The sequence below is a fragment of the Jatropha curcas genome, chromosome 5 (genome assembly GCF_041381405.1).
Source record: "Jatropha curcas cultivar XTBG-Jc1 chromosome 5, XTBG_Jcur_1.0, whole genome shotgun sequence".
Classification (NCBI taxonomy): Eukaryota; Viridiplantae; Streptophyta; class Magnoliopsida; order Malpighiales; family Euphorbiaceae; genus Jatropha; species Jatropha curcas.
The window spans coordinates 13,301,167-13,324,398 of record NC_143155.1 but is presented as its reverse complement, the minus strand read 5'-3'; the positions used below and the strand labels follow the sequence as shown (position 1 = coordinate 13,324,398).

The window sequence follows — 23,232 nt, the reverse complement described above, 5'->3', positions numbered from 1 at the left end:
TCCCACCAAACAGTGATTGTGTTTACGAAGCTGTTTGGATCCTTTTCTCGATTCGTGATGATGTATTGCGAAGCGGATCGAGTCAATCCTCTTCCTGGTTAATGATGATGTATTGCGAAGTTGATCAAGACAATCCCCAAGTAGTGATGGTGTATTACGAAGCTGTTTGGATCATTTCTCTCGATTAGTGATGATGTATTGCGAAGCTGATCGAGTCAATCCTCTTCCTAGTTAATGATGATGTATTGCGAAGTCGATCAGGACAATCTCAAATCCCACCAAGCAGTGATGGTGTATTACGAAGCTGCTTGGATCCTTTTCTTGATTAGTGATGGTGTATTGTGAAGCTAATCAAGACAATTCCTATATCAAACCCTCTAAAGCCGATCAAACTGAGCTGAGGAGGTGGACAGCAAACCCGATCAAACAGGGCTTTGGAATCCTTAATCGAGTCAATGATGGTGTATTTCGAAGTTGACTCAAATCCTGATTAGTGATGGTGTATTGCGAAGCTGATCAGGACAATTTCAGTGACCGAACAGTGATGGTGTATTACGAAGCTGTTTGGGTTCTCTTCCCGGTCAATGATGGTGTATTACGAAGTTGGCCAGGGCATTCAAATCCTTCAGGCCGATCAAACTGAGCCTCGGAGGTGTCTTCAAAGCCAATCAAACTGAGCTTTGGAGTTATTCACATATTCGACGGGAGCCGACAAAGCCGATCAAACTGAGCTAAGGAGGTGACCAGAGAATCCATTCAAATCCTTCAGGCCGATCAAACCGAGCCTCGGAGGTGTCTTCGAAGCCAATCAAACCGAGCTTTGGAGTTATTCACAAATCCGACTGGAGCCGACGAAAGCCAATCAAACCGAGCTTTGAAGACATTTTCATCAAATCGACGTCTTTCAGGCCGATCAAACCGAGCCTCGAGGATGTCTCTTCAAATTCAACGGGAGCCGACAAAGCCTATCAAACCGAGCTGAGGAGGTGGCCAGATATTCAAATCCTTCAGACCGATCAAACCGAGCTGAGGAGGTGACCAGATATTCAAATCCTTCAGACCGATCGAACCGAGCCTCGGAGGTGTTTTCAAAGCCAATCAAACCGAGCTTTGAATTCATTCACATATTTGATGGAAGCCGACAAAGCCGATCAAACTGAGCTGAGAAGGTGTCCAGTTAATCAATCCAACATCTTTCGAACCGACCAAACCGAGCTTCGAGGATGATTACCAGATTGAAGGCGCGTCAATAGACCACTTTAACATTAATCGTTTATACAATTAATGATAAAGTGGGGGGGCAAACTGTTGACGCGTGATTTTATGCCCCCACCTAACCCAGTGATGATATGAGGATAAGGGATAAGGCATCACGATCAACCAGAAGTGTTTAAACCAAAAAATTGAATCAAACCAGCCCAAAGGAGTCTGACCCGCGTTAGGGTTGCATCATGCAGCTATTACCTGCGTGACGGCACTCTTAGTTGCGTCACGCAACTCTAACGAGGCTGACACCTCTGGCGCGCGCCCGTGCAACGGTCTGCATCGTTTGTATGGATACACGGTAACTGTACGAAAAGTAAGCTGCGTCACACAGCTTACGGTTGCGTGACGCGGGTATAACCTGCGTGACGCAACTATGTTCTGTTACCCTACCCATATAAATACAACATTTTACACTAAAAACGGGACTTTTTTGCATTTTCTCTCATTTTTCTCTAAAAATCCTAAGGTTTTAATCTTAGTTTTCATTAAACGGTTAGGGTTTTCTTCCCCAAGAACTCAAGTGAGTAAACTTGAGGAAGATCAAACCACTAACAACTTAGTTTTTGAAATCAAAAAGCATAAAAATATAAGAAGAGAAAAAAAGAAGAGAGAAAGGGAAGAAAGAGAGAAACACTTGGTTCTGTGAAAAACTTGACAATTACATTTCTAGAATCGTGAAATGATGTCTCTAAACTAATCTCAGTGCATGCAGTCCTCAAATCTGAGGGCTAGGTAACTATTCTAACTTTTCTTTTTCATTTCTAGTCTTTTGTTTCTTAAAAATCTCATTTTCATAAGTATTTAGTTGATTTGTGATTGGTAAAACGTAATTTTGCCCACTGTTGGACTTTTCTGAGTTGTGTTTAATCACTTTTGACAAAAAGAACACGTAAAAAGAGTAGTTTGAAAGGTAGTTGCGGACCAAAGCAGCCGTGTCACGCAGCTATTACCTGCGTGACACGACTGTTCATGTCCAAGAGTCTTTGATATGGACTGGACCACCTGCGTGACGCAGCTGTTCGTGTACTCAGTTTCTATTTTATTTCATACTTGTTTCTGATATTTCGCTATGAATAAATAATCAATATATCTGAGTATTTTAATAAGTCACGAACAGTTCCATCACGTAGCTAGGAGTTCCGTCACGCGACTTTTCTTCATAGAACAGCAGCGTGATGCAACTATTCCAATCTCCAAGACAATAACTAGAGTTCCGTCACGCGACTGTTCTTCATAGAACACCCGCATGACGCGACTGTTCTAAAGTTCCAGAATAAATGGTAAAGTTCTGTCACGCAACTGTTCTTCATAGAACAGATGCGTGACGCAACTGCCTTTGAATTTCAAAATATTTTGTTTATCTCATTTTTAATTTCATGTCATTAAGTAGATTTTTAATCTTAATCCAGAAAATGACCAATAATGGGCAAATTAAGTCTTAATCAAACTAAATCAATTAATTTATTGTGATTATGAGATTTTAAAAGTTAATATTTATTATTTCTTATTGATTATATTATTAAACTTGGTTTGTGGCCCGCCTTTAACCATAAGGCAAAAGGGTCTTTTAATTATTTTTGCTATATATTGTGGATGAATGGTGGATGTGATGATTAATTTATGAGTGAATGCAATGAATGAGTTTATTTGGGACAGTTAATTAATTTTCCACATAGGAACTCGGTTCGGTTTATTCGGGTTGGGTTTACTTAAATAATTAGGCTTTTTCCAAAATAAAATCAATTAGAAATCTTAGGTTAAAAGAGGCCAGTTTTCTGGGCGTCGGTTTCCAACGGATCGACGTACCCAACTTCCTTACCTAGAATCGTACGTGGTACGCCTGACCAGTTTTTCTCAAAATAATTTGGCCTTGAATAAAAAATGGGTTAAATGGAGTCATTTAATAAGATTAAAATTGGAAACGGTCCCATTGCCGAAAAAATGGGTGGCGACTCAAAAATAATTTGTAAGACCGATTTATCGGCATCGCGTATCCAAAAAAGATTTTTATCACCTTTTTCCAAAATAAACGATAAATAATAAAAAGAGACGTTTTCCGAGATCCTTTTTCGGGGTTTCAAAGGGATTCTCAAAATGGGGCGAAAACACCCTCCAACTGCTCCACCTTAGCCTTCTCAGCCCGTAGGTCCTCCTGCATAGTGGCAACCATTTTCCCTGACTCTCTCATTTGGCAGCTAATGTCATTGTGAGCGCTAACCAACTAAGCAACAACATGAAAGTAAAAAGTTAAAAGAAAGAAGGGAAGAAGAAAACGGGAAAAAAAGAGATAGGAGTACGTACCAAGAGAAGCTCGCTATCAATTTGGTCCAAAAAAGAATCTTCCCTCAAACCTTCTTGACGCGCCACGCCAGAAGGGAGGACACACTGGAAGTCAGGACCCGAGCCACCTCTCTCGTGCGAACGGAGGCTTCCTTTCCATATTTTTTCCTAAGGGCGGTCTACAGCTCGACCCCCTTCTCAACCATAGGCGAGTGCTGCTCACCATCAATAGATGCCCGCTTATTTTTGGGCACTATTCAGTGCTCTTTTGGGGTGGAGATGGAGCCTGGGGGGTGAGCTCAGCGAGCATCGAAGGCAACACAGGAGGAACTTTGTTGCGTCTCTGTTGAGTTCCCGCAAGTATACGGATCGCAACGTAGTAATAAAAAGATCGATCCCATGAGGAACGGGTTATGTCCACTTTACTGCTCATCCTTAACACTTATGTTTACAGCAATAAAAGATAAAATGATTAAACTATAATCCTATTTAAACTATAACTAAATATACTACTTAATTCTATAGATAAAGATATAGTAGAATACTTAGAAGAATTGATCATGCATTAGATTTTCTTTTTCTATAGCAAAACGTGTAACATGCAATAAATGATTCTTTAATCACATATGGTAAAGTATAATTCAACCTCTCGGTACAGAATTACTCTATTTATTATATGCATCTCCACATACAACAAATGCCTTACTTTGTCAATTATTAAACCTAGATCTTATTCTTTGATTATTTCAATAAGTTAGACTTAATTTTGACAAACTAAGTTAAAGATTCACATGCAAACCCAACTAAATGAATTCTATCTCTTTGATCATTACTAAATTATTTCTTTCTGAGAATATAATTAAGTAAGCTTGATTAAACAAAGATCAAAAGATAACTTAAAGAAACTTTCATTGAATGAAACCAAATAATATTGTTGCTTTGCATAGAAAATTATGAAGCACAACATGCAAAAAGTCTATAAAACAAGAGAAAGATAGAAGTAATCAAACTCAAGCCTCTTGGAGGGCGTCACACCTCGAGGAACTCCTGGATGTTCTTTGCACGAACAATACTAAGTGACTCTCGTCATCTTATTTCTAAGCACTACTTTATTATTTTTCTCCTGTATTCTAATACTACATTTTGCCTACTGCATAATGCATATTACATAATGCATCTTGCATTATGCATATTACATTTTTTTGCATATTGCATATGGCATATTTTTCTCTTGATTTGGATTTACAATTTATAGAAGAGGAAGAGGGTGTTGGTTATGATGATGATTGGTTGGCCAAAAGGTGCTTTAGATGACTCCTCTTGGGAAAAGTCCCAACCTATGCATTGAAGGACATGTTTTTCTGATGAAAAGATAGCAATTACGTCTCTTGGAAACACGACTCGCGCTCGCGCTTGTAAAGGTCGTGCTCGCGACTTCTGCTCCAAATGCTTCTGCCTCTCAAAAGTGATTTGCGCGCTCGCGCAGATGGAAGGCGCGCTCGCGCATTTTTCTTTTCTGGGTGTAGGTTGCGCGCGCGACTTCTTCTGGTGCTCGCAACTGGCCTGTTTCTTTTCCAACGCGACCTCCTTCGCATCGCGAAGTCTGCTGAGAAATTTTTCTTCCATTTTTATCAACTTTTTGATCCTCTTTTCTATATAAAGCAAGCCTTTTCATTCCTTTGCTCAAATTGTGTTCCTATAATCACATTTAAATAAAATACAATACGAGCAAACATAAAATATATAAAAAAATCATGCATTCATGCAATTTTATATGAAAATAACATAACAAAATTGCCCGCTTTGCAAGGCTATCAAACTTCCAGCTCGCCAGAATGTGGAAGGGATGCCATGCTCACCACTTCGTTTTGGCAGGGAGTGCCTCGAGAAAGGTCGGCGTCCCCAACAGGACTTTGGCTTGTTCGGTTCACCAGACGTCGGCCTCGGTCAGCCGCCATTATTCTACCATCTCTCGGGTTAGCCTAAGAGGCATCTCTGCAGAAAAGAGACAAGTTATAATGAAAAGAGTTAGTACCAGAACAACAATAACAGAGTAAAACCTAAAGCTCACCCTCATGAGCTTTTCTTTTTCTTGAACCCCGAGGATGTGGTCTTTGGGGAATATTCTCATCAAGCAAGGGGAGGAGAGGAGGAGCATCCAGGGCTAAATGTTTCATGATCGTAACATGCCTCTCCTTCGCAGAAGTTAGAGATCGGGGATGTCATAAGCGTAGAGCCTCAAGGCCCCAGTGGATCGGTACTTCAAAACCATCCTTATGCATAATAAGGAAAAACCTCTCTTTCCATTTTTCTTTCAGGAACGAGCTCTTCAAAGGGAACATATTAAAATCCTTTTGAGCCTTTAGATGAGGATGATCTTTGCCCTTCCGCCAAGCGAAATTGAACATGTGATGGAGGTGGTGGACATTTAGCTCAAACCCCTCCTGGCAAGCTAGAGTGTTTGCTCCCAGAATCATCTGAATACTGTTTGGAGCTATTTCACTAATGGCGACACCCCAGCTCGACAATCCTCCAGGTACAACACAAGAGTTTGCGGTCTAGGCGAGCATTAGCTCTCATCCCCATAGGAGGGATCGAGACTTAGCACGTACTTAGGGGGGATAAGATACCGAGCACGAATATCCTCCAAATCTCGCTCAGTCATAATGGACTCAAGGTTTTGAATACATTGTCTAGGACGAACAGGTTTGCTGCCTTGAGGCTCGGGAGATTGCTAGGCGGGTCTCATATCTCAGTTGGGGAATAATAATACTAGCTCCACTACTAAATGTCGATCCTGGCCTACTTGGGTGAGCCATAACTGGCAAATCTTGTAACCTTTGCCTGATCAATTGGATCTCCTCTGAATTAGATTCCAAATCCCCAACACCCTAAATAATAGGATCATTGTCCACATCTGTGTTTCCTCCATCACAATACAGAGGCTCAGAAAGTCTAGAAGCAGATGGCTCACCCTTCTTACAATTGTTAGAACTTATTATCTAAAGCAGAAAATTAAAAATGAAAAACTAAAGATTAATGTAAAGAAGATGGCAAGGGTTACCTGAAGAAGTTAAAGTGCAAATGCAAAGATGATTTGAAGGTAGAGTGCAGACAGAATCACAGCAATGACTCCTTAAATAGTAGAAAGAGCCCCCTCAAAAGTCACCAAGAACTGAACCGTCATGGCCTTTGAAGAGTCACCTTTTGTACAAAAATTTAAAAACTAAAGACTTTCCACTATGTTGGCGATTACTCCTTTGAGAGAGCCCTTAAAAAAAGTGTCGTTTTGGTTTTTGGGCCTACTGCCTTTGGCCCATAGGACCATCTAGCAAGGCCCAAGCTTGAGGAGTGCAGTAGCATGAGACCCGAGCAGAGTATGACCGTCGTTGAAAAAGTCTAAACGGTTGTGTCGTCATTTCGCCCATTTCGGGGGGACAACTGATAAATGTGGATTTTCACCAAATAGGCCGAACATCACTCCACGTACCAAGACTCAGAGATATGCGCGAGATCTTAGGCATGTTTTCCTGATTTGCTGCCTCCCACAATCGCGCACTATAACCGTCTAAGCTCAGCATATATGTATTCAGAAGAAGACTTGTGTAGGGGATATGTTCTAGCAACAGCAAAAGAATAATTCTCTCTAGTTACTAAAACATCTTACTTACCTCACAGCCATCACTTAGTATTCATTAACATCTCAAATCAAATATTTGAAAAGCATAAATCAAATTCCATTTCTAACTTAATATATCATAATGTCAGTTTAATTTTTAAAATTCGATTACTAATTATACTTTTTAACTTTAGAAAATTGATTAATTTAATTACTAATTTGATCAGTGATATTCTACCAAATTCATAAGATAGAACAATTAATTTCAATTGAATTTTAAATGCTAAATTAATAGTATGATTTATAAAATTCAAAAGTCAATTTGACATTATCTTTATAATTAACATGAAATTGACATTAATTATTTTATTATTTCAATAATACTAAATTTTATATTGTAGTATGATTGTCATAAATGTAAAAAACAATTGTGACAAGTTTGACTACTAGGCCTAGATTTAAATGCAAGTTGAAAGACTAATGCTTTGTTTGGATAGAGAGAGGATGGAAAATGAGGGAGAATGTAAAATGAGACAGTAAAATGCTACTATTCATTTTCCCTCCTTATTTTACACTCTATGTTTGGAGGGAAAATAAAAGAGTGAGTATTTTACTCTAGTTGCACCTTCCTATTTTATTTTCCTCCCATTTTGGAGAGAAATTGGAAAGTAAAATAAGAATATTTTACATCCACCCACAATTTTACCTCCTTCCGGAACAATATATTTTGCAAATCCCCAAAAATTTTCACTTGTTATTTTATACCCTCCTTATTTTTACACCCAACCAAACATAATGTAAGGGTGTATTTATTTGGCTTAATACAACTTATTAGATTTAGATCGGATCTGATTCATCAAGATAGAAAAAGCAAACAAGAGTATTTGTTTATCCTTTCAAATAAGTTTCTTATCTGAATGTCAAGGCAAAAAACCTCTTTCAATACTCAGCTTATTTGTCCAAAAGGCAGAAACGTCCTTATATAATATTATAAATTACAAATTAATTTTTCAACATTTTTTTTTCTTTCCTCTTTTGATTATTGTTTTCTCGTTTATAGCTGTTGTGCTTCAATTATTAGTATCGTACAAAGAAGTTATTTTGTTAAGCAAAAATTAATTGCAATACAATATAAAAGAAACTGATTCATATGCGTCATTTCGCGACAAATATATAACTCTTATTTTATATATAATTTTTTTTAGGAATTTATTTTATATATAATTAACTTCATATTTTGCTTACATCTTTGCAAACTATCTTGACTTTCGTATAATTAATTTGTAACACTCCTCATATATGTTAACTATCTTGGCCTTGTTTTATATAATACAACGCATCAGTTTTAGTATTAAGTATTTAGAAGATCAAATAAGTAAAGGTACACTAACTCAAATATTGAGATATTTCATTTAATAAATGATCTTAATCATTCTGTAATAAATTCTTATTATCATTCCTTAATCATTCGGCTCAATAAACTATTAATATACATGTAACATTCAAAATTCAGTCCGAACAAATGAAAATATATAAGATTTTAGCCGAAATATAAGTTTTTTATATATAAAAATCAATTTAGTTCTTGACTGTAAAATCAATTTGGTATATAGCATCCCAAACATTTGGTTCTAAGATTCAACCCGTTTGGGTATTAGTGTAGAATTTGAATCCTAAGAGCGATTAGTGAGTGATTAAATCATTTACACAAAATCAATTGACTTGTGTTAGATTCACTGTCAATTTCATTATGAGTCACTAAGTTACTTCATTATTATCGAACTTGGAGTTCCTCTCTCAGCACTGAAAGTTAAATAAATGACTTGTAAGTGAAAAATTTTTTTGAGTTAAACATTGCCTGTATAGGACAAATTGGAGCAACCAATTATTACATTCTCTGGAGAGGTCTGAACTGAAAGAACTCTGTACTTTCTTCCCAAGTCGTCGAGAAGAAGGGCCCGCATAGCTTGCAAGACTGCCCTAATCTCAAAAGCATCCTAAGCTCTAATGACTCCAACCTGTACAATACATGACACTTCACCAACCATGACATGGACATCCCACTCTTCAAACCCATATATATCCAACAAGCAAACGACAAGATTAGACTTCTCTAAAAATAAAAGGACAAATGCAAAAATTAACCCTAGTACCTCATGACGCGCTTCTTATGCTCGTTAAAGTTATATATTTTTAGCAATGTTGCATACCTTTTTGTATTAAAAATAATAGTTTTTAATGTTTCAATAAATATTTTTAAAATAATTTTCATATTTTTTAATAATTTAATAAATATTTACTCGATGTAAATTTAAAAGTTTGAGTATTTAATAGAAAAAATTTGTAAGTTAAAATATTTAATAAGTATAATTTTATTAATTGAAGTGCTCAATAAATTAAAATAAAAATTCAGAATGTTATAAGATTTTTTTTTAAAGTACCAAGTTAATTTATGCATTTATATAAAAAAAAAATATATGAAAGAATTTTCAAGCCATGCAATTACTACTAAAGGCCCAAATTGAAAATGAGATGACTTGGTTTAAAGCCAACTGGCATTACTGGCTTAAAATGCAAAAAAGCTTACTTTATCTCATGATTTAACTTGACAAGCCTTTATATTTCTTTTTCTTTCGTTCATATTGGGTATGACCTTCTTCTCTTTATATACGTATTGTTAACTTGTACTCGAGGTTAGTGATTCCACAAAACTCAAACCTATCCAAAGTGACAAATGACAACTTCACTTGTAACTTTTCTGCAAAAGAATGTTATCTAAGTGTACTATAGAATACATATATAGTCCATACTTGGCCGACAATTTTTTGATAGGTGTCACAATTTAAGTGAATGTATAAGAGATATCATTCTTAAAAAATCATGATCTCATTCTTGTGTATAATAATTAGATGAAAAAAGAGGAAGTATCCTTATATAGAATCTAATAGCTTGTTGGGATCTAATAAATGTAAAAAATTCCAAATAATACAAATCATCATCCTAAAGTCAAAGTACATGCAAAGTTAACCATATTTATTATGGATTTATTTGGCTTTGTTGTTCATGTTTGTAGTGGGGAATCTACTTAATAAAATAAAATGAGAGATTTGTTGTTTAATCGTTTACAATTGTTGATCTATTTAATAAACTGAGGGATTATCTATTATCTATTATTATTATTATTATTATTATTATTATACATACAGTAAAATTTAATTTTTACTTATTTAACTAACTTCTGTTTTCTCTTTAAAATTATATGTTAATCTAAAAAAATTTCTAAATCTGCCAGTGATCGGCTATTGCGAAATAAATATTGTATTGTAAAAATGTGGATTATACATCTTAGGAGATCAGTTTCACAAAACAATAATCTGAAATCATTTTTTCCAAGATCTAATTTGTTACTTTAAAAAAAAAAAAAGAATTAGGCAATTTTAATCTCAACCCAAAACAGATACTCAGTGATCAAAGATTTCTAGCCATGAGACTTCATCAGGAACTGAGAACCTGAAATATAATGGAAATTTTTACTGATAAAGTATAGGCATAGCTAGCAAGTTTCCCTGATGAACTAAAATCATGCTTGATGAAGTGAGCTAAATCAGAAGCTGTGTGGAGTAGCACACAGCAGATGAAGTGATTGGCACTCCAGCTTTCAGTCAAGCCAAGAAGTGTATTAAAATAGAGCAAGTCTTTAAGAAGATTACCTTCCACTTTAATTGCCTTAGATTCAAAGCATTACCTAAAATGAAAAAAATAATAACAACACCAAGTGTGACTGCGTAAAGTGAAACCTAATTTTATAAAAAAAAGTTAATAAATTACATATTTTATTTCATAGATTGACTCCTCAATTGAATGTCTACATCAAGCATGCGAGGACAAATCATAGATTGACTCCTCATTACTTAAAGGGCACTTTAGTTTTATCAAACAACCAAAGAATCATAGCAGGAATTTGAAGTATCCAACCACACAGCTCCAGCACAAACAGATAAGATAGTGTTAATAAACTCTTACTTCACAAAACAAAACAAAACAAAACATCTGTGAATTAGGTTTGACAAAATTGACAAGTGAAAGTTTACATGCACCACTACATGCTTGCCATATGCAAGGTGGCAGTTAATACTCAGTAAGTACATAGTATCAATTAATGAATGAAATGTATTTATCTTTAATTAGGTTTCCTTAAACTCATTACTTTTTCTTTAACAAGTCAAGAAGGATTGATTTTCTTGCCTATTTTCTTCCCTTTTTCTCCTTTAAAATTATGTTGCATATTCTAACATTTCAATCTCATTGCTTTTGATTGAAATGGCTGCGCCTACAACAGCGCGTTGACTACATTTCAATCTCATATACTGGAGATTATCCATTCAATTGAGAATATTTACGTAGTAAATATTTACCTACAACTACCTAGCTTATGGTCACTCATACACCAAGCTATTCTAATGAAGACACAAGAAATAAATGAGAATATGATTGGCTTAAACTAAGAAAAAACAGAAAAAGTAACCAACGATGAGAATTTTGTAATGGTGCTCATGGAGTAACAAAGTATAAGTTAGGGCGGTTTGGTTTGATTTGGTTTCTTATACCGGTTGATAGCTGATGATATTGATAGCTGGTGGCTGGTCGAGGATAATGGTTAAGTAATTAATAATAATATTTGGAGAATTTTGATGACAGTTGTTAAAATGTAAAATGACCTTAAAGATATTTTTTTTATGTTATTATGATTTATAATGTATATTTTTTATGATGTTTTAAGGTGAATATATTATTTTCTATTTTAATTTATTATATAATTAAAAATATTTATTAAAATGATGTTTAATCAAAATTTTATTATTTTAAAATGACTATAAATAAAATTATTTTTTTTGTTAATTTGAAAAAAGAATAATTTTGTTAATAATTATTTTTATGAGATTAATAAGTTCAAATATAATATAAATACAAATCAGCTATTGAATATGAAAAATCTCTAAAACATAGTTCATGGAACAACTGCATGATTAGAATTTTTATCAACTTTCATGTTCCTGATTGAAAAGCTTACTAAATACGTACAATTTAGCTGTTAGATATGAATAAGCTATAATGCTATTAACTGCATGAATCAGCTGAGCTAAACATCCTCTTAGGGCTCGTTTGATTTAGCTATGCATATCAGCTCGTTCGATTCAGCTATCCACATCAACTGATGGTTGGTGGCTAATAGCGGTTAATGTAAAATAAGCATTAAGAGTATAATTATTTTTACATATTATGTATTTAATATTAAAATATTTTTAAATAACTACAAATAAAATGATTATAAAAAATATTAATTTCAAAAACATAATTTTTTTGGAATTATTTTTATAAGATTAATAAAAAAAGTCTAAATATAATATAAATACAAATCAAATATAAGTTAATACACCAATTAGGTATGATCTAGTTGGTCTCGAATTATTTGAGGAGTAGAAGGTCTCAAATTCGATTTCTCTTGTGACCACGATTGTCAATGGAAGGGCCCTAAATTCATAGTTATAGAATCAGGTCACAATAATTATTTCTTAATGAAACGATGAGTATGTAAAATTAATCATTGGTTTTTATGGGAGTAAAATATCAAAGGGCAAAGGGTACTGTTTAGGCTGGTGGGGAAACTAAAACCAAAAAATAAAATTGGAGACGATTTTGTCAACATTATATGAAGAAAGAAATTATTGGTTTATCAAATAATTTAATTATTAAATTGAAAGTTCTAATTCTATTTTGTAAGATATGTTTAATCGATGAATCATCCATAAACAAAATGGAATATATCGATTATATTGGACTAAATAGCTAGTCTAGTATATTATAAATAAAAGAAAAAAAAATTTTCATTTAATTTATTATTACCAACATATTTTTCATTTTGCTTTATAGGAACCATTTGCATAATTCAATAATATTTAATTGAATCTGGTTATTATTGGCATTTCACAACAATTGTCTTTCATTTACCTAAAATGGATGAGACATATGTATTTTAACTAATCAACCTCATAGGGATCAGTTGACAAAAATTTAAAACTGAAGTAATTGTTTAAATAACTCTGATATAAAATGATTTTTTATGAAAATTATTTCATAATAACCAAAAACAAGTCAGTGAAATTACTTAATCGAAATTCAATAATAATAATCATAATAACAACAATAGTAGTAAACCCTAAAGCATACACATGGCTATCATTTCAAAAGCAATTTATCAATTTTTTTTAAGAACTCGTATTTTTAATGATCAAAATCAAACGTAATAATAGTAGCAGGTTTGGCAAAATACTCCAAATTTTTAAGACTAGCATAGTAATAAGCTACCTTGTAAGAGTATGAGTAGCTTTGTTAGCTTGTCTCCCACAATAAACAAGATCAGTTATTTGAAATAATAAAGCTCTTGCAATCACCAAAATCAGAATCATCATGATTGTGAGAAGCTAATGATCTTTGCACCTCTTGAGGATCAATCTCAATCACTATTTCACCAAAATGTTGCAAAGGGACCCAAGATAATACTTCACTAAGAGCTTCAGCCTCTATCATACGAGAAGAATGCAAGCTACTTCTCATTTCCAATAGACAAACTACAAAGTTACCTTCAAAATCAGCAGTTACCGCTCTAAGATTTGTGCGGTTTTGATCGGGTTTAGACAAATCAATCCCTATTTTGTAACCTGTAGCAAGTTTCAAAGATAAAATTACCTTGAAACCTCATTTGTTAGTTTTTATCATAATTTACTTCGGTTGGTGAGTGCCAACTAAAAAAAAAAAAAAAAATAATACCTCCAATTTAGCATTTATACTGTTAAGAAGACTTTGTCTAAAATATATTCTAGAACCGTATAAAGATATGTATGCAAATTAAAAAAAAAACTATTCCTTTCAATCTACTTTGAATATCATTTAAGATGATTATACAAGAATTAAGAAAATTATTAAATAACTTTCTTTCTAAAAAAAATAGGAATTCACTGAACTATCCTTTTGTCAATTCTTTAAATATTCACGTCATCTATAATTAAGAGAGAGAAATGTGATAAGAAAAATAAAAAAGTAATAAGGAAGAATGAAATGCAGTAATTTAAGATATAAGGGTAAAATTAAAAATAATAATTAATATTTTTTAAATTTGTAAAATGATAAACAAATTGAAAACAAAATTGTAAAGTGACATTTAAAATGTTAAAGAGTATAGATTTTGTATGTGAGAGGCTTCCTAATTTGTATAAAGAAGAAAAGTAAAGCCAGCTTGTCTTCCTAAATAAGTGGCAATCATATAGTTTCTATTTGTATTAATCTTAATAGTTAAAGGATTAAGACAAAAGGAACAGCTAGCAATAAATTTGCAAATATAAAGGAAACAACAGAGGTAAAACCACAACGCAAATATCTGAACTGACCTTGGTTTAGATAATCGTAAAAAGCTCCTTATCAGCTATATATCCTACTGCCCTTCTCCTTAGCAGAGTTCTAAACATTTAGGAAAATAATAGAAAGAAGGAGGGTCAGTGTCTTATTCAGGATCTAATGAATAGAATTTCCTAACAAAACATGAGTAATCAAATAGAAGGAAGAGGATACTCTCTAGAAGAACCAGATGCAAGCTCAGAAACCACAAAGAAGAAGAAGAAGCACACCACCAATAACAAGAGAAGGTTTAGTGATGAACAGATCAGGTTACTGGAGTCAATTTTTGAATCAGAGACCAAGCTCGAGCCTAGGAAGAAGTTACAATTGGCAGGAGAACTCGGACTTCAACCTCGCCAGGTTGCTATATGGTTCCAGAATAGAAGAGCTAGGTGGAAGTCAAAGCAGATTGAGCAAGAATACAAAAACTTAAGAGCTAATTATGACAAATTAGCATCTTGTTTTGAGTCCTTGAAGAATGAAAAACAGTCCTTGCTTATTCAGGTACCTTTCTTATTAGTTCATATTCATAATATCCTCGAACAGGGGAATCCTCTTTTCGACTCTGATTCCCACTCCAGTCATTGCTTTTCTTTCTGTTACTTCGAAATTTTTTTTTTTCCTTTCTTCCAACAGTTGCAGAAGCTAAACCAACTATTAGGTCAACCTTGTGAAGGAGATAGGACTTGCAAGACTGCCATTGATTCAGACAATGGGAACATAAATAGTGATAATGAAGCACAACAAGGACTAGACAATAGAGTATTCATGTGTTCAGAAATGAATAACAGCAGAGAGGAATACACAGATGGCTCATTAGCTTCACCTGATCAATGGTACAGTTTTCATTCAGCTAGTCAGTTTGATCTGTCATCTAGCAGCTCACAGTGGTTCAATTTCTGGGCTTGAAGATTTGGTATTTGCTCAGTTTCTACCTTCCTATGTTGGATTTATATACATAGAAAAAAAAGTTGAGGTCAGAATGAGAAGCCTGAGGATGCCAAGTACAGGGTGGATTACAATCTTGCGTTGATCTAACCAAAAAAAGTTGATAGTCACTACATAATTCATGCCAGATGCTTACAGTGTGAGATTTGAGAATGCCTGAAATAATAAATCAGTTCAAGTAGTTTTGTTATTTTATTTTTATTTTTCATTTTTGATAATGAGAATTCAGATAGTTTATTACTACATAACCAACAAATCTATTACCATATCTCAGGGATTATGCATCCATGCATGATAGAAAGCCAAGAAGTGAAACCTAGAAGAACAGAGCACAAGACTCAATAAAGTTTTATTGATTTGAAATGCTATGAGCCCCGATTTCCTGTCAAGTTTAATTCCATGTTTGATATAAATGAATTCTATAATTTTTTTTCTTTTAGTGAAATGAATTCCATGATCTAATTTCATGTTTGGTATAAATGAAATTGTTCATTTCACCCTTATAAATTTAGTTTTATAGTATTCATTATAATTGAACTAAAACTTATTTCGATCCATTTCTCCTCAATTAGGTTGTTCCTTATCTAGTTGAATTGGAACCTCGAAGTTGCTCAAATTTGTAGGAAAGCTAATTTCAGCACCAATTAAGTACCGTATTTACATAGTTTTAGTTTAATATTTTAATTAGATCATTTTTCTTTTTGTTTCAATTTTTGGTTATTTCGAGATAAATGTGGAGTCTTGTATACTCGCCGTTAAATTCTAGTTTCATTCATAAGAACTATGTACCATAGCAGGAAAAAAAAACAAAAAATAAAAAAATCTATCAACTACAAATAAAGGCTAGTATATTTCAAATTCATTAATACCAAATAAGGTTATAGTGACTGAAAAATCAATGGTCACCGCAAACACATTCGAGCAAGGACACACATACATCTGCACCTGCAGACACATAAAGAGATGAACATAAATTACCAAGGAAATACAGACAAAATATATCTCTTTAATTAGCTCAACTTCAAAGACATGATTTGGCATGTAGACAAAATATTTGATTTTGACATTCAAGTACATTACGTGTGAAACCCATGACAAAAGCTGATAAAATTTTAGGGACATCACAAGCAAGTTTCGTCCGGCCTTAATTCTCTAAGAAACAGAAAACTAATAAAGATGCATTTACCAATTGAAAAATAAGTGTAATTTTGGTACAAATTTCGTATTTTTTAAAAATTTATGGGAACTTATTGTAGAAAATTTAGAAATTATTTTCCAAATTTTCATTGATTATCATTTAGTGAAATTATCCCTGTTAGTTATTATTTTTGTTTCTTCCCTTTTTTTTTGTCGATGAAAAAAAAATGCATGTCTTAATTTAAGATAGTTTGGTTTAGTAGTTTAAGTGTATAAGACCGGACTCTAGTGATCACAGGATTGAATAGTGAAGTCCGCATCTTAGAGAGAACCTTTAAAATAATCACTTTCTGGTCCGTAATGGATTAATCTCTTATTTAATTACTCCATTTGTCCCAAAATATAAATTATTTTTTGGTGATTATTTTGTCCCAAAATATAAATCGTTTTGAATATTTGAAGGAGTAATAAATAATGTTTTTTCAATATTAGCCGTATCTGCACTAGATACAATAAATACTTTTATAAGTAGCTATTGGTTTTAAAATAAATGATAATTTAGTGAAATTACTCTTGGTTTTGTTATAATCTAGCATAGTTAATTACTTTTTTAATACTTGTACAAAAATCTTAAATGATTTATATTTTGTGACAAAGGAAGTATTAAATTAAATAGGCGTTAGGAGAATAACTTGGTTTAAAAAAAAAAATTGTGTCTTTATTTGGACACTAATTCCCATTATTAGATTTAATTAGGTTTATATACCTTGTATATTAAGTTTGTTCCCTCAACTTACATTGAAAAAGGAGGCAAAAAAATTTATGGTAGCGACTCCATTTTGTCAACTTTTACGATGAGTTGTGATATGAAATTAATGGGATATGAAATTTATAGAATGTAGAATTCATGACTTGTGAAATTTTAACCACATCCCTCATTTGGTTGAAAAATATAATCTATGAATTTAAAAGGTGCGTTTTTATGAAATTAAAGTGTTTAAATTACATTATTAATAAAAAAAAACAATAAAATTGGAAAAGTTAATTATTTTTTCTCAACCAAACAAAAAAAATCTAGAAAATATTTGAAAATATTAAAGTGTTTAAATGTTTGAAAATATTTGGAATGTATAAAATTTCATTAATCTAAAAGGCTTAGCCCTTTTTTTTACAGAGAAATAAATTAGAAATAGAGAGGAAAACTGAAAAAACTTCATTAAAAATATAATTATAAAAAAATTGAATTAATCCCATAATCAATAAATCTAAGCTTCATAAATTATCACTCAACATGTATAATAGCTAAAATTAAATGATAGAATAAAAATTTGAAGAACCAAGGCAAAAATTTTGCCTTAATGAGATTGAGAAACAACATAAAATGAAAAAAAAAGAAAAAAAAAAAGTAAGGAACAGCAAAATGCACAGTAATCGGTACACTCGAGTTTCATAGGTGAAAGTCATCTATTAGCATTTGGTGTTTTGTTTACGCACGCGAATGGGACGTTAATACTATATGCAATGGGAACGGAACCTCAAAATCTTCGAAAAGATGGTCACAACTTCTCAGCAGACGAAGCCGGCAAGCAAGGTAGTGTAGAGATTTTTCTTTGACCCCTCTAACGATGTCATTATGAAGGAAGCAAGTCTTTTCATAAAGAGACTTCATTAAAAATTCAAAAAATGAACACGGTTCGGTCGAGTTATCTAAAGTGACAAATTTGGGCTATGGTCCGAAAGGGCGTGAGTTCGACACCGACAGCTATTAGTTTTTCAGTCTTTTATTTGAGTTGTAATGTAGTGTTATTATTCTCAACTCTTTTTACCATTTTTATATTTTTTTAATCTCTACATCGCCATTGTTATATTTTGTTTTGTATTTTTTTAATAGAACTCCCACAGATGACATTTTTTCGGTCTTTTGTTTGAGTTGCAATGTAGTGTTATTATTCTCAACTCTTTTTACCATTTTTATATTTTTTTTAATCTCTACATCGCCATTGTTATATTTTGTTTTTTGTATTTTTTCAATATCTACATCAAACAAAAGAATATGTGAACATTATTGTCAATAGCCTTTACATATGTATATATGAAATCTTCGCAGATCAGATATGAATTTTGCATAATTCGATCTAAATCTAATCTATGATCATCCTTATTGCTAATGGCTTAATGTTTTTCATACATCAGACTCTATTGACATTATTATATATGTAACTACAAAACATTAGAAGAAATTTCTTTCTATAAATGAAACTAAGTTTTGCGTGGTTTTTCATTCTTAGATTCTTTTATTTCTCAAAAAACTTTGCATAACAAACATTCTCTGCCAAGTAGAGTTAAGAATACTATTCGATTTCAGAGAAAAAAAAAAGAGCAGAGAAAGAGTTAAGTAAGAGAGAGAAAGCTTGAGAAAGATATTTTCTTATTATTTCATATTAATGAGACTTATAGTTGTATTATCGTTGACTATGATTTCAGCACTAGATCTCAAGAAATTCTGCTATGGTTCCAACGATGCGAGAATCAGCTCGATCGAATGTCGTCTGGGCTTCAAATGGACTCCCAAAAGTCAGAAAACCCTAAAAAAAAGCCAAAGGGGCAGCCAGGTAATTTCACCCAGACGGTACCGGCCAGCTTGCCGTCGTTATTGGCTACCTCCCAAATGGTATCATTAAGCCTGCCAGTTTCCATCGGTACCCGTGCTCAGATCATCGGTAGCATCAGAGAGCTCACCGGTACCGGCCAAGGGCAGTCTAGCCTTATAAATAAAGCACAACCCCTCATTTTTCAGACACCTTTGTTACTTGTCGAGTGCTTCTCAAGCTTCAATAACTCTCATTCTTCCTTGTGCAAACATTTCTAAGGTAATATAGTCCGATTTTGCTCTTTTTCTTTAATTGAGCCAAAATCCGACTTGGTTCATAAATATCGATCCTTTTGACTTTCACATACACTTTGGTCATCCTTGGTGCAATTATATAAGACTAAAATCAGGTCTTCGTGCCGTACCTTTGCTTTATAGGAGAAAGACTCGACCTTCTTCGTCGTTTTACACTGTGGAGTTATTCAATCGTACACATCTACCACCCAACCTTCAAACCTCGCAACTCAATGTGATGACAATTTTGGCCGAGTGGTCTAAGGCGCCAGATTTAGGCTCTGGTCCGAAAGGGCGTGGCTTCAAATCCCACAACTGTCAACTTTTTCAGTCTTTTGTTTAAGTTGCAATGTAGTGTTATTATTCTCAACTCTTTTTACTATTTTTATATATTTTTTTAACCTCTACATCGCCATTTTTATATTTTCTTTGTATTTTTTTAACATGTACATCAAATAAAAGAATATGTGAACATTATTGTCAATAGCCTATAGTTTTTTGTGCGTAACAACTACTAAATTATGTTCTAGTTGTCATAGTATACAATATTTTAAATTATTGTTAGGAATTTTTTTTATTTTCAAGCATAACAAATAATATGAATTTTTATTAAATTTTATTTTTTTTTCTATTTTTTTCAAACATAATAAAAAAGGGAATAATATCCAATTCAACCCGATCTGATTTGACATTCGATCCAATCGAATCCGAAGAGAGCAGATATACATATGGATATATGAAATTTTCGCAGATCAGATATGAATTTTGCATAATTCGATCTAAATCTAATCTATGATCATCCTTATTACTAATGGCTTAATGTTTTTCATACATCAGACTCTATTGACATTATTGTATATGTAACTACAAAACATTAGAAGAAATTTCTATAAATGAAACTAAGTTTTGCGTGGTTTTTCATTCTTAGATTCTTTTATTTCTCAAAAAACTTTGCATAACAAACATTCTATGCCAAGTAGAGTTAAGAATACTATTAGATTTTAGAGAGAAAAAAAAAAGAGCAGAGAAAGAGTAAAGTAAGAGAGAGAAAGCTTGAGAAAAGATATTTAATTATTATTTCATATTAATGAGACTTATAGTTGTATTATCGTTCACTATGATTTCAGCACCAGATCTCAAGAAATTCCGCTATGGTTCCAACGATGCAAGAATCAGCTCGATCAAATGTCGTTTGGGCTTCGAACGGACTCCCAAAAGTCAGAAAACACTAAAAACAAACCAAAGGGGCAGCCAAGTAATTTCACCCAGAAAGCACCGGCCAGCTTGCCGTCGGTATTGGCCACCTCCCAAATGGTACCAGTCAGCCTGCCAGTTTCCACCAGTACCCGTGCTCAGATCACTGGTAGCATTAGAGAGCTCATCGGTACTGGCCAAGGGCAGTCTAGCCCTATAAATATAGCACAACCCCTCATTTTTCAGACACCTTTGTTACTTGATCGAGTGCTTCTCAAGCTTCAATGACTCTCATTCTTCCTTGTGCAAATGTTTCTAAGGTAATATAGTCCGATTTTGCTCTTTTTCTTTAATTGAGCCAAAATCCAACTTGGTTTATAAATGTCGATCCTTTCGACTTTCACATACACTTTGGTCATCCTTGGTGCAATTATATAAGACTAAAATCGGGTCTTCGTGCCCTACCTTTGCTTTATAGGAGAAAGACTCGACCTTCTTTGTCGTTTTACACTGTGGAGCTATTCAATCGTCCACATCTACCACCCAACCTTCAAACCTCACAACTCAATGTGATGACAGTTTGGCCGAGTGGTCTAAGGCGCCAGATTTAGGCTCTTGTCCGAAAGGGCGTGGGTTAAAATCCCACAATTGTCAATTTTTTCAGTCTTTTGTTTAAGATGCAATATAGTGTTATTATTCTCAACTCTTTTTACAATTTTTATATATTTTTTTAATCTCTACATCACCATTTTTATATTTTTTTTTGTATTTTTTTAACATGTACATCAAATAAAAGAATATGTGAACATTATTGTCAATAGCCTATAGTTTTTTGTGCTTAACAATTACTAAATTTTGTTCTAGTTGTCATAGTATACAATATTTTAAATTATTGTTAGAAATTTTTGTATTTTCAGACATAATAAGTAATATGAATTTCTATTAAATTTTATTGTTTTCTATTTTTTTCAATCATAATAAAAAAGGTGAATAATATCCGATTCAACCCGATCTGATTTGACATTCGATCCGATCGAATTCGAACAGAGCAGATATACATATGGATATATGAAATCTTCGCAGATTAGATATGAATTTTGCGTAATTCGATCTAAATCTAATCTATGATCATTCTTATTACTAATGGCTTACTGTTTTTCATACATCAGACTCTATTGACATTATGATATATGTAATTACAAAACATTATAAGAAATTTCTATAAATGAAACTAAGTTTAGCATGGTTTTTCATTCTTAGATTCTTTTATTTCTCCAAAAACTTTGGATAACAAACATTCTCGGCCAAGTTGAGTTAAGAATACTATTAGATTTCAAAGGAAAAAAAAAAGAGCAGAGAAAGAGTAAAGTAAGAGAGAGAAAGCTTGAGAAAAGTTATTTTCTTATTATTTCATATTAATGAGACTTGTAGTTGTATGATCGTTGACTATGATTTCAGCACCAGATCTTAAGAAATTCCGCTATGGTTCCAACGATGCAAGAATCAGCTCGATCGAATGTCGTTTGGTCTTCGAAGGGACTCCCAAAAGTCAGAAAACCCCAAAAACAAGCCAAAGGGGCAGCCAAGTAATTTCACTCAGACGGTACCGGCTAGATTGTCGTCGGTATCGACCACCTTCCAAATGGTACTAGTAAGCCTGCCAGTTTCCACCGGTACCCATGCTCAAATCACCGGTAGCATCAGAGAGCTCACCGGTACCGGCCAAGGGTAGTCTCGCCCTATAAATACAGTACAACCCCTCATTTTTCAGACACCTTTGTTACTTGATCAAGTGCTTCTCATGCCTCAATGACTCTCATTCTTCCTTGTGCAAACGTTGCTCAGGTAATATAGTCCGATTTTGCTCTTTTTCTTTAATTGAGCCAAAATCCGACTTGGTTCTTAAAAGTTGATCGTTTCGACTTTCATACACTTTGGTCATTCTTGGTCCAAAGCTAATTTCTATAATATATAAGACTAAAATCAGGTCTTCGAGCCCTATTTTTGCTTTATTGGAGAAAGACTCGACCTTCTTGGTCGTTTTACACTGCGGAGCTATTCAATCGTACACATGTACCACCCAACCTTCAAACCTCGCAACCCAATGCAAAGACAGTTTGGCCGAGTGGTCTAAGGCGCCAGATTTAGGCTCTGGTTCGAAAGGGCGTGGGTTCAAATCCCACAGTTGTCAATTTTTCCAGTCTTTTATTTAAGTTGCAATATAGTGTTATTATTCTCAACTCTTTTTACCATTTTTATATATTTTTTTAATCTCTGCATCGCCATTTTTATATTTTTTTTTTTTGTATTTCTTTAATATCTACATCAAATAAAAGAATTTGTGAACATTCTTGTCAATAGCCTAAAGTTTTTTGTGCTTAACAATTACTAAATTCTGTTCTAGTTGTCATAGTATACAATATTTTAAATTATGGTTAGGAATTTTTTTATT

General features: G+C 33.4%; 1 protein-coding gene and 2 non-coding genes across 3 annotated transcripts; all 3 read left to right on the top strand.

Annotated features, from left to right (window-relative positions):
* The first annotated feature begins 14,583 nt into the window (after positions 1 to 14,583).
* On the top strand, positions 14,584 to 15,928 carry LOC105647219 (homeobox-leucine zipper protein HOX23). Its single transcript, XM_012233230.4, has 2 exons — positions 14,584 to 15,121; positions 15,254 to 15,928. Exons 1-2 carry the CDS (start codon positions 14,762 to 14,764, stop codon positions 15,524 to 15,526), a joined length of 633 nt encoding a protein of 210 aa, XP_012088620.1. The 5' UTR covers positions 14,584 to 14,761; the 3' UTR covers positions 15,527 to 15,928.
* Positions 15,929 to 21,354: 5,426 nt separating this feature from the next.
* On the top strand, positions 21,355 to 21,434 carry TRNAL-UAG (transfer RNA leucine (anticodon UAG)). The gene has a single exon. It is a non-coding gene; the product is annotated as a tRNA-Leu (tRNA).
* A 1,457-nt stretch (positions 21,435 to 22,891) lies between these two features.
* TRNAL-UAG (transfer RNA leucine (anticodon UAG)) lies at positions 22,892 to 22,971 on the top strand. The gene has a single exon. It is a non-coding gene; the product is annotated as a tRNA-Leu (tRNA).
* Positions 22,972 to 23,232: the final 261 nt, after the last annotated feature.